The 16489-nt window shown below is 38.4% G+C and overlaps 1 protein-coding gene across 3 annotated transcripts in view; it reads right to left on the bottom strand.

The window, feature by feature from the left end:
* Window positions 1-16489, bottom strand: part of YLPM1 (YLP motif containing 1) — a 73752-nt gene that overhangs the window by 36103 nt on the left and 21160 nt on the right. For all 3 annotated transcript variants that reach the window (XR_013521393.1, XM_002754113.6, XM_009006346.5), the window contains exon 5: window positions 1834-3954. Coding sequence is in view for 2 of the 3 variants with exons in the window: in XM_002754113.6 (XP_002754159.2) it covers window positions 1834-3954 (2121 nt within the window). In the remaining variant the exon portion in view is untranslated. The remainder of the gene's footprint in view (window positions 1-1833; window positions 3955-16489) is intronic.

The following is a 16489-nucleotide window of genomic DNA, read 5'->3' as shown; positions in this document are numbered from 1 at the left end:
CTTCATCTTCCTGAAGATAATTATGTAGTCCTTCAGTTTTTCTTTAAATTTCTGATTAAATTCCTTTTACTTTTCTTCATAATGTCCACCTTAAACATGGGTAAAATCCACTACAACTTCTTAAGACCTCTTACAATTTTCTCTTCACAGTAAAGTAAGTGACCCAAATGAACCCAAAAGGTCAAGTATGTAAGACTATTTTCTGCTCAGGTAAATCACATCCCTTATGATACTCCTTATAACTTTACACTGACATAACATAACCTACTTGTCTTCAATTATAACCACATTATCTATCACTCCATATATATTATTTAATTATGTTCATGTTGCCCAGAAAGCTTTAAAAAAGGATGAAACAGCAGCAGCACCTTTTACCCAGCATTGCCATGCAAAGCAATAATGAATTAAAAAGAAATTTCGAAAGGAAAAAGAAAGAAACCTTGGCAGCTTAACAACACCAATCAGCTTGGTATTCTCCATAAACAACACAGATTTTAGAGTTGGACAGATTGAGTTTAAACGCTGGGTCTGACACTTACTAGCCAAGAGAACTTAACCTCTCTGAGCCTTAGTGTCACTTGTGAAGTGGGGATAATACTATCTTATCTTTGCAGGCCTTTGAGATAGAAGAATTTGAGATAGACAGACTAGCATAATATACACTCAATTATCAGCAAGTGCCCAGTTACATGGTAGGTGTTAAATTAAAGGTGTCCACAACTTAAAAGTGAATAGTGTGGTAGCTATACACTCTATAGCATGCTTTCTACATTTTCCTCATGAGTAACCTGGAAAAAATAAACCTTTTAGCTATAGACCACAGAAACCTGCCGTATCTGATCTTTCATCATTACTGTTTCTTCACCACATTTTTCTTTCCTAGTTCTAAAGTTTAAGTTATAATTTATTGGTAAGATCCACAAATATAAACCAGAATTGAAAAATGGAAGAAATATATTGGAATCTATCAAAACCTAATCATTAATTGATTTTTCTAAAAAAATTTGCTTTAAAAAAGCTTGCAATCTGTCACTGACTTCTAAATTCCTATCCCAAGATATAGCTGGTTTAAAGATTAAATGAGTTATAATACACAACACACTTAGGACAGTTCCTGGCCCAGAGTAAGCATGCAATAAATGTTAGCTTTTGTTATTATTGTTACTGTAACAGGAAAATTACGTAGATACCGATACACAGTAGATTGTAAGTCAAAATATCCTATTTTCCATTTCACAAAGAAAATATTTGGCTACATAGAAACAAGTACCATCATCAAGGAGAAATATCTGCTTTTAGTTATAATGAAAGACAAAACATCCCAAAAAAGAAAGTATCAGTAGTTAGACAAATCTGAGGATGCTTCTAAGCAAACCATTCTTAGCTTCAACAAAGAAAAATACAAAAAAATACAGCACTTCCCAAAGTTTTTTCAATGATCAGTGAATATAAAGTCTATCAGATCTAATACCAAAGAACAAATTGCTTACTGGAAAAAATGAAGGTTACACATGAGCCCTGTGAAATCCAGAGCACTGAAAAGTTGAAGTTTGACACCTACAACATGCGGCATGGCATGCCAGCAACACATCTACAAAAGCCAAGACAGCAATTAATTTTCACATTTTAGGGCATATGTTTATAATTAACACAGTTCTTAAATACTCATCCTAACCCTAAAAACAGCACTGAATGACCAGAAATATAAATTAAAAGTATGTGTTAAGAAGTTGAAGTAAAATGATTACATTCAAATATATCATATCATTTAAAAAGAGCAGTCTGAATGTGGTTTTTACTAAAAGAAATGATCTGAAGGAGTCAACTTACCGAAGCATTTTCAGTTCTTGTGCAGCTTTCAAAATGATTTCGTGCTGCCTCTGACTGAGAACCATTACCCCTCCAAGGCCTTGGTCAGAGTCTAAGCTTGCATCGGACCCCATCATTTCTGAGGAATGATGTGAGGAGGGCATATGTTCCGCCATGGGGGAATGTCTATCCACATCAGATGGGTACCATCTGTCTGACAACCGTTCTCTTTCCCAGTCCATTCTGTCAGGAACATAATCTCGCTTTTCCCGCCATGTATCTCCTCTTTCTGGATACTCTCGAATCCTCAACTCACCCCTATCACGGAAATCTCGATCATACCCATGGTCTCGATTTCTTTCTTCTCTCCATCTATCATCCCGATATCTATCCAAAGGTGGAAGAGGTGGGAGGGGCGGTAAAGGTGGAAGAGATGGAATATCCCGTTCACGAAACTGTGATTCTTGTTCATCCAGTGGTCTCCCATAATCTCTGTCCCACTCATTATCCAAATTTCTATCATACATATCCATGGGTCTTCCAATCCGATCCACATCCCTGTCCATGTCCCTGTCCATTTCCCTATTGTAGTCCTCATCCATATCCTGGTCTCTCTCCCAATCATCCCACCAAGGGCCTCGCCTGTCTCCATCATGAGATCGAGATGGTGGTGCTGAGAACCTGTCCTCTCTGTTATAGAGCTCTAGTGTATCATCTTGATAGTCATGTTCACATTCTCTCCAGTATCTCTCTCTATCCCAGTCATCAAGTCTTTCTCGTTCCATTGGAGCATTTCTACCATCTAATGGGAACTCTTCATGCCCTCGTTCTTCTCCATGATTCCATGGAGCTCTAGGAGGCTCATCTCGGTGATATGGATACATTTTTTCCCCACCATCTCCTGGGTCTGGTCTGAATGGACCTCTATCACGACCAAAATCTGATCTTCCCAGTCCCCTTTCTCGACTGCCAGGACCTCGAGGTGGTCCTCTCTCCCTGCTCCCAGCTCTTCGGGGTGGTACACTCTCTCTACTCCCGGCCCTTCGAAGAGGTCCTCTCTCCTGACTACCAGCCCTCCGAGGTGGTCCCCTTTCTCGGCTGCCAGCTCCACCCCTGTCCTGGCTGCCTTGCAGACCACCTGGCACTTTCTCCCGACTGCTTCCAGGCCTCACCAGCCCTCTGTCCCGGCTGCCTTCTCCTCTGTTCATCTTCTCTCGACTGTCTTCTCTCCTACCCATCATTTTATCCCGAAAGTCTTCTTGCTTGACCAATCCTGGGCCTCGACTGATTGCCTGGCCACGACCTCTGTTTACTAGTCCTTTATCCCGTGTGTCTTCCATTCTGCTTTGCCCAGGACCTCTGTAAGATGAGCTGCTGCCTCTATTGCCTTCTAATCTATTATCTCTATTATCTGGCCGAGGCAGGCCTTTATCTTGGTTGTTTTCTGAATGGGGTAGACCAATACCCATAGGTTTAAAATCATTATCTGCTGTTAATGATGATGATGTTGCTACTGCTGCTCCTCCCTCCATCCCCCCTGTTTTTGAAGGAAAAGTAGATTGAGCAGGTACAGGCTTATTTGCAAGGGGTACAGGCTGAGTAACAGCTTGGGCTTTGTCGATTTGAGTCTCCATACTTTGAGCATTCTGGTCCCAATTAGAAGGCTCTATGGGCCCTTCCGAGACTTCGCTTTTAGGTGGCTCTTGTTGAGAGTCGCTTAGATTCTCATTTGACTGAGCCGCCTTGGCATCCTTTACATCTGCAGCAATGGAAAATGCAGCTGATTGCATTTTAAAATTCTTCTGCTGGTTACTACTGGTGTCTGCTAATGGTTCTTTGTTTCCTGAAAGAGGTTCTGCTTGTGACTTAGGTTGCTGCTGATGCTGCTGTCCAAAAGCTGGTTTGGGGCCTTTCCACTGTGGTCCACTCTGTCGAGGACTTAGGGATGTACTGGGGGTAATATAAAATTGAGATGCTGGCCCCCGGGGAATCATTCCCCATTTGCTTTTAGTGCCCTCTGCTGGGTGACCTTCATATCTGGGTCTTGGCCCATCCGGGCGATTTCCTTCAAAACGAGGCCCTTTGGGTCTCGGTCCTTCACACCTTGACCCTAAATCCTCAAATCTTCGAGGACCATCAAATCTACAAGTAAAACAAAAGATATTACTCAAGACAGTAAAGCAGAAAAAAAAAAATTCTCCATGTAAGAATATTTAAGGCACTCTTGCCTTAGAATTTGTTTACAACAATGACTCTTTTCAGTCATTAAATAAATCCTGAGTCACCAATATCTTAGAACCAGTATGTTAAGGTAGCAGTGCTCAGAAGGTCTTATGACAAGCTTTGGAAATCATGTCAGTATTACCTAATTCACTTCAACACATCTCCTGCAGCAAGTCACTATTATACTGAATTGTTAAAAAGCAATTATAAGCCGAGCGCAGTGGCTCACACCTGTAACCCCAGCACTTTGGGAGGAGAAACAGGTGGATCACTTGAGGTCAGGAGTGCAAGACCAGCCTGGCCAACATGGTGAAATCCTGTCTCTACTGAAAAAAATACAAAAATTAGCTGGCGATGGAGGCAGGTGCCTGTAATCCCAGCTACTTGAGAGGCTGAGGCAGGAGAATCACTTGAACCCAGGAAGTAGAGGTTGCAGTGAGCTGAGATCACACTATTGCACTCCAGCCTGGGTGACAAGAGTGAGCCTCTGTCATTAAAAAAAAAAAAAAAAAAAAATTATAAATACTGTGCCTTAGGAGACAGAAAAGGCCACTCATTTTAAAGACCAAAAAAAAAAAAAAAAAAATTAACAAATTCCATAACTAACTCTGAGCACTTCTGGAATTAAATTGTAACTAAAAACGAAATATGAAAAGACTAAAAAGAAAATATAGGATGATTATATTTTTAGAGCTAGCACTAACATTTCAATTGACAAAAGTTAAAAAAACAAAAACAAAAACAAAAACAAAAAAAACCCAGCAGCCCTACCTTAAGAGTAGGCTCTGACATTTTAAAAAGTCTGCAGTTATTTTTGCTATGAACCCACCTGCTCATCCAGTAAAGAGATAGTATACATCCCCTATCTGTCAAGCATTACATTACATCCAAGAGATACAAGAATAAAATGTTATCTGTGCCCTCAAAGAGTTTACAACCAAATACAAGGGCACCTCTACCTAAGGAAGCAAGATGAGGAAAGGCAGAGAAATGCCTTTCCTCAGCAGAGCATGTGTAGATGTGCAAATAATTTAGCATGGCTAATGCAAAGGAGAAACAGTCAAGAGAGCCGATTAAAAGGGAAGTGTGGAAAAGCAGCACACTAAAAAATAAGGTAAAGAAGTAAGCAAGGATTACTCTCCAAAAGACTGTGTATGCCTCATGTGGTAGAGACTACTGGTGGTCTTCCAATACCCATTTCCCCACTTATCTACAATAACAGGCCTCCCAATTTTTTAGCTAGACACAAATCTCCCCAGACAAGAGACTCTCTTTATCTCTTGCAGCTAGAACTGGCAGTCAAGTTCTTGCCAAGGAGCTTAGAGTAAAAATGATTTGCACATCCTCTGGATTGTCCCCTTAAAGGAAAGGGCACATCCTCCTCTTTACCATTTTCTTTTTCATGCTGGTTCTCACATGGTGGTAAAACATCCTGGACCAGGTAAATGAGAAGGAACTGGATTCCTGAGCCATAATCTAAGTCCTAAGAGAGAATAAACTTCTAACTTGTTAAAGCCATCTGACTTGGATCTCGATTATAATAGATAAATTAATTCAGATGGTTAAGGAGTTTGGCATTATCTTGTAAGCATTTAGAGCCACTAAATATAGTCTGATTTTTAAAAGATTGCTTTAGCAGAAAAATAGTAGACAAAGACAAAAAGTTTAAAGATTATTTCTACAAGTTGGATAAGTGAAGGTGATACCTGGTCTAAGGCAGTGACTGATACGAGAATGCAGAGGAGGGGATAAAAGAGAGAGATGTAAAATAAGGTAGAACTGAGAGGATTTTGTAACAGGTAGAAAAAAAATGATAGAGGTAAGGGAAAAATTTAAGATGATTCCAAGGTTTCTGGCTTAGATGGCTGAGTAGTAGACAGTGATGCCTTTCATGCCGTTAATGAGTGCTAGGAGGGTTTTTCTTTGGGAAATCAACGAAGACTAATAAATTCAGTGTTAGCAAAATATTTATTTCCTATCCCTGTGACTTTAGGCTTTGTTATTCTAGAAGTCTTGTTTCAAAGGGACGAATCCTTCCACTAGGAGACACAACAAATGATTTAACTAACCTGAAGTTGAGACTCCAACTTTACTCTGAAGTTCGAATCAAGAGGCAATGAAGATGGTTACTGTATTCACTGGGGATGACTGATACTAACTTTCGAGGGGAATCTGGGTTACTACTGCACAATACAGGAGAAGAGGAGTGTGTCCAAAATGCAAGAGATCTCTATGACATCACTTAGCATTTCCCATGTCCTGAGATTCAAGTCCATGAAAAATTGAAAGGGGTTTTGTAGAACTGCAAATAGCAGAACTAATTCAGAAAGGACTACTAAATAGCCCACACCTTCAAGAATGAAAGCCTGGGTCATCCCACCAAGCAAGGAACCAGGACCAGCTGAGATACTAAGAGCAATGGGAATACAAAATGAGTGGTGGAAGAACATGTATAACAGCTATAACCACATGACCACCGCAGAAATATGGACTACAATAGTTACAAGTATTTCTTCCTTAATTTGATACATATGTGTTTAAATACACATATGTGTGTGCGTGTATTAACCAAATATTTTTGGGTTCATTTGTTTTCTTCCTTGTTATCTAACATTGTATGTGTTAATCACAGTTCACTTTATATTTCAGTATTTAAGTTACAAAACATGAAAGAAGGAGTGTGAATCAGGTAGGAAAAGAATGAACTAATATTATCCTAAAGAAGAAAAAAATAAAAAGACTTGGCCGGGCGCGGTGGCTCAAGCCTGTAATCCCAGCACTTTGGGAGGCCGAGGCAGGTGGATCACGATGTCAAGAGATCGAGACCATCCTGGTCAACATGGTGAAACCCCGTCTCTACTAAAAATGTAAAAAATTAGCTGGGCATGGTGGCGCATGCCTGTAATCCCAGCTACTCAGAAGGCTGAGGCAGGAGAATTGCTTGAACCCAGGAGGCGGAGATTGCGGTGAGCCGAGATCGCGCCATTGCACTCCAGCCTGGATAACAAGAGCGAAACTCCGCCTCAAAAAATAAAAATAAAAATAAAAAATAAAAAGACTTATGTGCTCCTCTGGGGAAAGAGAATGTTTTTGGTTGTCCAGGAATAATGTCTCATGCTAGATGTGAAAATCTCCCAGTGACCCAACCTAATCAGAAACATATGGGAAAGGCAGCCAGGCACGGAGGCTCATGCCTGTAATACCAGCACTTTGGAAGGCACAGGAGAGTGGATCACCTGAGGTCAGGAGTTTGAGACCAGCCTGGTCAACATGATGAAACCCTGTCTCTACTAAAAATAGTAAACTCAGCTGGGCATGGTGGTGTGCACATGTAATCCCAGCTACTTGGGAGGCAGAGGCAGGAGAATCGCTTGAACCCAAGAGGTGGAGGATGCAGTGAGCTGAGGTGGTGCCCCTGCACTCCAGCCTGGGTGACAGAGTGAGACTCTGTCTCAAAAAAAAAAAGAGAGAGAAAGGGAATTTGAGGAAATATAGTGCAGCCTAGCCAACATGACCTTTTACAAACCCATTGCAAGGAACTTAAAAATACAAAAACCCACAATAAACAGAGAGAAGAGGTAATGAGCAGATGAGAATCTGGTTTTTAAATTCTGAAAGACAAAGAAAAAACTATGAATGGTAACTTAAAGAGCAGAAAGAAGCTACAGTTTAGAGTACTGATGGCAGAAGGGGATAAAATCAAAAGAAGGCTGGCTTACCCAGAGAACCTCAGAGAGAGTAAGGGTTCTCAAACACCAGGGGGTGCTAAGGAAGGAAAGGAGTAAAACTTGGGGCTAAAAATATGTAAACCTATATTCAGAACCATCAACCAGCCTTTCCCTAGGTTGAATGTCTCTTAAATCCTTGAGTCCCCTAGCAGTAGTGACAGTTCCTTACCCTATTCACATAAAGCAAAAACCTGACAGGTAACAAGCTCCTCTCATACACACAGAGCTCCCAAACAGCTTGTCAGTGTCTTCCATGCTTAAATATAAATGGACAGCCAAGGATTGCTAGATATTTGAGGAACATATCCAAAATGAAAGAAAAACTAAAGATAAATAAACAGAATCTGAATTTGGAGAAAACAATGCAAAAAGCAGAAAAGGACTGTCAACTCAAATTGTTATCCTCAGAGACATTCTTAAAGAGACTGCACCTATAAATCAAGAACAATGTGCTATTTATAAAAAGATCAGCAACAAAAAAAACATAGAAAAAATGTTTTCCGATTCTTAAAATAAAAGATGCAATAAAAGTATCAGAAGTTAAAGTATCTCAGAAAGTACAACAAAATGTAAGATAAAAGACACAAAGATAATCAATCAAACATGTCCAAAATCCTACTAATGAAGAGTTCCAGAAACACAAAAAGAGAGAGAAAAAAAATTAATGAAGAAATAGCACAAAGTATCCCAGAGGTGAGATTCCAATCTCCAGACAGAAGGGCCGAGCACACTGAGTACTCAGGACCATTAACAGTAAAACCAAGCAAGCAAACAAAAAACACTGAAATTTCAGAATACCTGAGATTTTTTTAAGTTTGGGGGAGAGGAGGTCACCAAAACAGGAAAAGAATTAGAACAGCACAACACCTACACAAGGTGATAGAACAAAATAGAACAATGATCCTAAAACCTTGAGGAATAATTATCTTCAACATCAAATTCTACATCCAAATTAGCAAGCAAGTGTGAGATTAGAATAAAGACATTTTCGGATACAGGACGACTCAGAAAATTTACCTCCCACCCACCCTTCCTTAGCAAGTGACTTGAGCATGCACTCCAGGAAATGGAGGTACTGAATGGTAACAGGAAGCCATGAGATTTGATAAACAGCAAATCTCATTCGTGAGATTTGATAAACAGCAAATCTCATTCGTCAAGGGGAATGAATGCTCTAGTTAACAGCCATATGGCAGTGTTGAGGAAGAACAAAAACTTTATTTTTCAGAACAGTTAAATAAGTATGTAATATCTAAAATGTGTAAGCATATAAGCCATGAAAAGAGCAGCATAATTATTTAGTGCTTTGAAGATGGCAACCAAAAGAAGCAGCTAAATAAATAAATGAGGATACCATTAGAAAACACATTTGGGGAGCATGGGGCAGTGGGTGGCCATTTTGCCCAATTTTTTAAAACCATGCATATGAATCATTTTGATAAAAATGTAAACTGTATCTCTTTAAAGGGCACAGAAAGAGCATTAGCCCTCATCAGAAGGGCTGCTTCTTCTGATACTATAAGATTATGAGCATGGTGAGTAAAACTAAGGGCTAGAAGTGAGATGTTTTACTGAGTTTGATAGGTAGCCTTGATTTCTGTGAGGCAGGAAGCTAAATTATAAATATAAAGCAAAATAAAAACGTTTGCTAAGAAAGCAGCACTAGAGTAGATTGTCTATGTGAAGGCTTGGCAGAACTATAATGGTGACCAGGAACTTGTCAAAGTATACACATCACAATGCTAAGAATGGAAGAGTATATATATACAGAAAGAAAAAAAAAAGTATGGCTTTTAGGGCTTGTGTATATGCTTTAGGGCTTATGATGGTTTGGTTCCTTTCTTGGAATTACACTTATTAATTCAAAGTGCCTCAATAATATATTGGATCATTAAAGTTGTATCAAATCATTTGCTATGTATTTAATGCAGTAATTATTTATTCATGTAAGTGATAAGACTATCTTCCACAATGTACCAGAGTCAGTGAGAGACCTTATCAACATATTATCTAGTATTCTAATCAAATTTAAGTATGAGCAACGTCTCTTCCTCACAAAATTGTGAATGCCTTGAGAATTTTATTCAAGACTGACATTTTGGAAGAAGCAACTTTTATTGAACACCTATTGAATGTCAGGTAATGTACTGCTGCTAAAAAGAGAGTCATGCCTAACCTCAAGGAGTTCACTGTCCACAGGAAGAGTTAGATAATTAACTCAACAATTAGAACAGAATTTGATAAATATGGAACATGTTTGTCCTGCTAACCAAAGTATTCCCAGTGTTTGATTTCATTCAAGAATCCCATTTGTAATCACTGAAGTGCTGCCCCAGGGCAGGAAAAATAGAAATAAATAAAGCAAAGAATGGCAAGAAGGGAATTCCAGACAAAGAAAAGAGCATGTGTAAAAGCCAGAGGAAAGGACAAAGGAAGCAGGAGGCTTAAAAGGTGTGCAGATGAGAGGACACAGGCCAGAAGGGTTGAAAGGGTTGGTGCTTTGTTTTCAGGCCAAATTGCTGATCAACAGCCAAGGGCCATTATTTTATTTTCATTCTGGGGGCCAAAAAACATTGAAATCATCTGAAATACACTTTCAACACTATATATAAATGGCAAATATTTATCACTATTTGACTTTTTTTTTTTGGTCCTTTTCTTTTTTAAGACAGGGTCTCATTCTATCACCCAGGCTGGAATGAAGTGGCATGATCATAGCTCACTGCAGCCTAGACTTCCTAAGCTCCAGCAATCCTCCCACCTCAGTCACCCGAGTAGCTGGGACCACAGGTCCTCGCCACTATGCCTGGCTAATTTTTGTATGTCACCAGGGTCAGCTAATTTTTGTATTTTTGGTAGAGATGGGGTTTTGCCAAGTTGCCCAGGCTGGTCTCAAACTCCTGAGCTCAAGCAATCCACCTGCCTCAACCTCTCAAAGTGCTGGGATTACAGGCATGAGCCACCAAACCTGGCTATTACTGGACTTTCAAATTTTCAAAGTTCAAAGTTGTTGCAAAATGACAGACTCAAAACCCTTTTCATTTATAAAAGTAAAGACCTTTTAAGCCTTTGTAACAAATATATTAAGAAACACTCATATTAAAAATCCGTATGAAAATAAGCCACCTTTACATCAATACAATGAAACATTATGACCCCTTTGACATATAAAAACATGTACTTTAAATGTAGTAGAAACATTACATAAATTCACAAAATACAATCACATAAAAATTCATGCATTGTACACTGGTCAGATGAAAAGAAAAATAAGCAAATATCTGGTTTTAAGTATTTACAAAGTATTTATTTGTATAGTTGTGTTATAAACCCCCTTTAAAAACCTTAAAACTAGGTATAAAAACCTTAGAATTAAGTATAAAGATTTCAAAATTTGATATAAAATTCCAAAATGTAAAAACTTAAGATGTATACAGAAATACAAATACCTTTAAAGAAGGTATTTTCTGTATTATATTATTTGCTGAAACATACCAAAATTAACAACCAAAGGAATTACAAGATACCAAATTCTGAAATTAAATTCCTTCCCTTTTTGTTTTCATGTGAAATAGCACCTGTTTCCTAATATGCACAACCAAGATTCTAAAATTAAAATTCCCAAAGATAAGTAATCACTAAACAGGAACAATCATAACAAACTGAAATAGAATGAAAAACTATAGCGCTCACAGGCCCTTACTAATCCTAGTAAAATAGCTATAAGATAGCTATAAAATTAAGAAGTCCACAATTCTAATCCTAAAACCAGTCATAAAGTAGTTGTGACTGATCAGAAGCCTTGATATATTATAAAGATTTCAATTCTTCCTACAAATGGTCAATGAATTCTATGCAATGCTCATCAAAATTCCAACAGGTTTTTGAAAACTGACAAGCTGATTCTAATAATAAGATAATTTAGAACAGGGGTCAGCAAACTATGGCCTATGGGCCAAATACAGTTAAAAGTGATTTTTTTTTTACATTCATGAAGGTTTTTCTTAAAACGAACTAACAAAGGCTGCACATAGTGGCTCATGTCTGTAATCCCAACACTTTGGAAGGCCAAGGTAGGCAAATGGCTTGAGCCCAGGAGTTTGAGACCAGCCTGGACAACATAGGGACCCAATCTCTACAAAAAATAAAACACAGCCAAACATGGTGGGATATGCCTGTAGTTCCAGCGACATGGGAGGCTGAGGTAGGAGGATTGTTTGAGCCCAGGAGATCAAAGTTGTAGTCAGTTGTGATCCTGCCACTGCATTCCAGCCTGGGCAACAGAGTAAGACTCTGTTTTTAAAGAAAAATTGTTTTTAATGTAAAAAAAAAAAAAAAATTGGGTTTCATTGGACAAAAAAAAAAAAATTAAAAAAGAAAGAGAGAAAAGAAGAAAGAAAAATAGTTAACAGAGATCAAATGTGACCCACAAAACCTACAAATATTTACCATCTGGCCTTTATAGAAAGTGTGCCAGGCCAGGCGTGGTGCACTTTGAGAGGCCCAGGCAGGCAGATCACCTGAGGTCAGGAGTTCCAGACCAGCCTGGCCAACATGGTGAAACCCCATCTCTATTAAAAATACAAAAATTAGCCAGGCATGGTAGCACATGCCTGTAATCCCAGCTATTCGGGAGGCTGAGACAGGAGAATCGCTTGAACTCAGGAGGCAGTGGTTGTAATGAGATGAGATCATGCCACTGCATTCCAGGCTGGGTGACAGAGTCAGAATCTGTCTCAAGAAAAAAAAAAAAAAAAAGAAAGCCTACCAATCCCTTAGTTAGAAGCACAAAATTGAGGGCCTACATGAATAGATAAATTTATTGTTACAAAAGCTACAGTAACTGAAAAAAATATGACACAAAAAATAAACCTATTGTTACAAAAGCTATAGTAACTGAAAAAATATGACACTAATGCAAAGACAGACAAATAAACCATGAAAATGGAGAGTTCAGGAACAAACACATTTAAACAATGGATTTATGATGAAGTCACTATAAAGTAGTAGGGATGACTTCTTCAGTAAATGGTGTTGGGGTCAACTGGATAGTTATTTGGAAAATATAAACATTGATCCCCTACCTCACACTATGCATTAATCAAAAAATCAGTTCTATATGGAGTATTGATTTAAAAATAAGAGGTTAAAGAAATAAAAGAAGAAAAAGCAGAATAATAATATTTACAGCCTTGGGTTGTGGGTTTTTTTTTTTTTTTTTTGAGACAGGCTTTCACTCTGTTGCCTAGAGTGGAGTGCAGTGGCATCATCACAGCTCACCGCAGCCTTGACCTCCCAGGCTCAAGTGATCCTTCCATCTCATCCTCACATGCCACCTCAACCTCACTCGTAACTGGGACCACAGACACATGCCACCGAGTCTGGCTAATTTTTTACTTTTTGTAGAGACAGGGTCTAACTGTATTACCCAAGCTGATCTCAAACTCCTAAGCTCAAGCAATCCTCCTGCCTCAGCCTCCCAAAGGGCTAGAATTATAGAGGGTGGCCACCACGCACAGCTGACAATATATTTCTAAGGACAGAAAGGAAATGTGGTACAGTCATCCACTTAGTTATTAAACAGGAAGGACCTTACCACATATTTTGTGGCAAGAAACTGGACCATGTCAATTTGCTAAAAGGATATGTGACAGAATTATTTCATCTTTTAAGATTTCATCTTTAACATTTTTTCACTATCCCTTTATTTTTATTTTTGAGACAAAGTCTCACTCCATCACCCAGGCTGGAGTGCAGTGGCATAGTTCTATAACCTCTGCCTCCCAGGTTCAAGCAATCCTCCTGCCTCAGCCTGCCAAGCAGCTGGGACTCCAGGTGTGCGGAACCATGCTCAGCTAATTTTTGTATTTTTAGTAGAGACAGGGTTTTGCCATGTTGGCCAGGCTAGTCTCAAACTCCTAACCTCTCAGGTAATCCACTCGCCTACGCCTCCCAAAGTGCTGGGATTACAGATGTGATCTACCACACCTGGTCCCGTTATTTTTAACTTCTGTAAATTATTTGTAAAATTACTTTAAACTTTAAAATAAAAAGGGTACACTGGACCTAAATGATAAATGGTAAAGACTACTTTTCTGGAATACTGAAATCAAACTGTCATATTGCAGCGTTTAGTTTCTTTTACTTATTTATTTATTTATTTTTTGAGACGGAGTCTCACTCTGTTGCTCTGTCCCCCAGGCTGGAATGCAATCTTGGCTCAGTGCCACCTCTACCTCTGGGATCAGATGATTCTCATGCCTGAGCTTCCCCAGTAGCTGGGATTACAAGTATGCACCACCATGCCTAATTTTTGTATTTATAGTAGAGACAAGGTTTCATCATGTTGGCCAGACTGGTCTCCAACTCATGACCTCAAGTGATTTGCCTGTGTCAGCTTCCCAAAGTGCTGGGATTACAGGCACGGGCCACTGCGCCCAGCCTGTAATGTTTACTTTCATATGCTCATTAAAGTAAAAAGCGCTGCAGTGAGAAATCTGTAATACACATAATGGATAAAGAACTGTAGAATAAAGAACTCCTACAAAATCAATAAGACATAAAAACCTGTCAAAAAAATGGAAAAAAGACTTGAATCAGCATTTCATAAGACAGGAAATCCAAATTAACAATAATAAAATAGAAAGAAGTGAAACCTTGTTAGTCATCCGGGAAATGTAAATTAAATCCATTATCATGATACCACTATACATCCATTAGGATTGCTAAACCTTAAAAGTTTAACAATACCAAGTTTTGATAAGGATGTAAAAACACTGAAACACTGCTGGTCAGAGTACAAGCTGAAACAACCACTTTGGAAAAATGTTTAACAATATTCATTAACGCAGAACATGTATATGCTCTATATTCAGGAAATTCCAATCCTTAGTAGATATCCAAACAAAATTAAACACAAACACACATACATCTAAAGGGACACATACAGCATCAGAAGACACATAGCAGCACTTTTCATAATAACCAAAAAACTTCAATGACCATTAATATTAAAATGGATAAACAGATTGTGGTATATTCATGCAATGAACTATCGTACAAGAACGAGAATAACAAACTACTACTACACACAACATGGATGACTCTCACAATAACACAATGTCAAGTGAAAGATGCCAGACTCACAAGTACATACAGTATTATTTCACTCATAGGAAGTTCAAAAATAGGCAAAACTAATCTATGGCTCAGTACAGCAGTTATCTTTGGGGTATTAGAAAATAACTGAGGGGAAAGAGGGGAATTTCTTGGGCACTATTAAATCCTATCTAGTAGTGATATCATGTGTGTCTTTATTTTGTGAAAATTCACTAAACTGTACACTTAAAATTGTGCACTTCTCTGTTACCTTTCAGTAAGTTTTATTATTTACGAAAAATAAAATGTTCTGGAAAACCAACATCCATTGATATGACAGTGCACCAGAGCAACAGTAGTCTTCTGGAAGACTGAGTGAACCCAATGATACACATAGTGTCAAAACACCTCCCCTAGATGCTCAACAATGTGACATGCTATTTACATGTGATGCAGTTTTGTCATGTGACTTTTTAAGAACTCTTGTTATAAGAAAGCAGCCTAAATCGGGATTTTGCAAAAACTCAAAGCCATTTACAGTACTTTATTTTAATAACATGTTACTGGTAAAGTTGTTTAGCTGTGTTCTAAATTCTTGTTTTTCTAACCAGCTTTGATTACTTTTTTTTTTAAAAAGTGGCTTACCACATTGGTTATATATTGATAACAAAATCTGAATTAGAAATAAAGGAAGTTTACAGGTGTCTTTAATAGTATAGATTATTCTTATCTGTCCTGTTCACTCACTAACCAGCTTCCCACCGATTTTTTTACCTAGTTACACAGGAGAAAAAGAACTCTGTCTGGGTAACACTCCCAAACTATATAAGGGCTAAGTGAGCAAAAGCAGCAGAGGGGTGACTGAAATGGCAATGACATAAGCTAGTTTGGGGAAAGGTTTTCAAAACAGGGTGGACAATGTGAGCAGGATCCAATTCAAGGACTGAAAAGCCATCCTTATCAAAGCTGAAGATGAAAATGCTGAAGAAAGATATCACATACCTAAAACAATAAAATCATCCACCAAGATTTCAGCAGACTGAAATGATGGCGCAAACCTAACTAGAAAAAAAATCTAAAGATAAATCTAAAGTCTTAGAAAAACAAACAAGAAAAACAAAAACAAAAAACCAACCACACAAGTTCAGGATAAGAGAGATTTGGTTTAAAAGTTAATGTGAAAATATCTGGGAAGCTAAATTGATGTTAAGCTCAACAAGAGTCAACACAGTGAGACTGTGGAAAAAAACAAACAAAAAAGCAGTTTGTTAAGCTATATAATATAAGCACATTATTTATAATGAAGTTGGTACTAGGCCTATGGTCCTCAGCATCTGAAGTAAGTGTTCATTCTGAAGGAGACTAACAAACCAAAGGCCCTTCAAAGGACAGTGAGCAGTACAGTAGGAGGAAGTTAGAGCCAATGTTAAGGCGAAAAGAATTTGAGTTGTGACTGGCAGAGCAGACTGGGTAAGGCAAGGTGAGGGAGACATAAGGGTAACAGTTTTTAAATAACTATAGTGACACGTTGTAGAAGAGGGATAGGATAATTCATTCTGTGTTGCTCCAGAGGCAAATCTAGAAATCAACAGATAACAGTTAAAGAATCACATTTGGGTTCAATGTAA

This window comes from Callithrix jacchus, chromosome 8 (genome assembly GCF_049354715.1).
Source record: "Callithrix jacchus isolate 240 chromosome 8, calJac240_pri, whole genome shotgun sequence".
NCBI lineage: Eukaryota > Metazoa > Chordata > Mammalia > Primates > Cebidae > Callithrix > Callithrix jacchus.
This window is presented reverse-complemented; position numbering and strand designations above follow the sequence as displayed.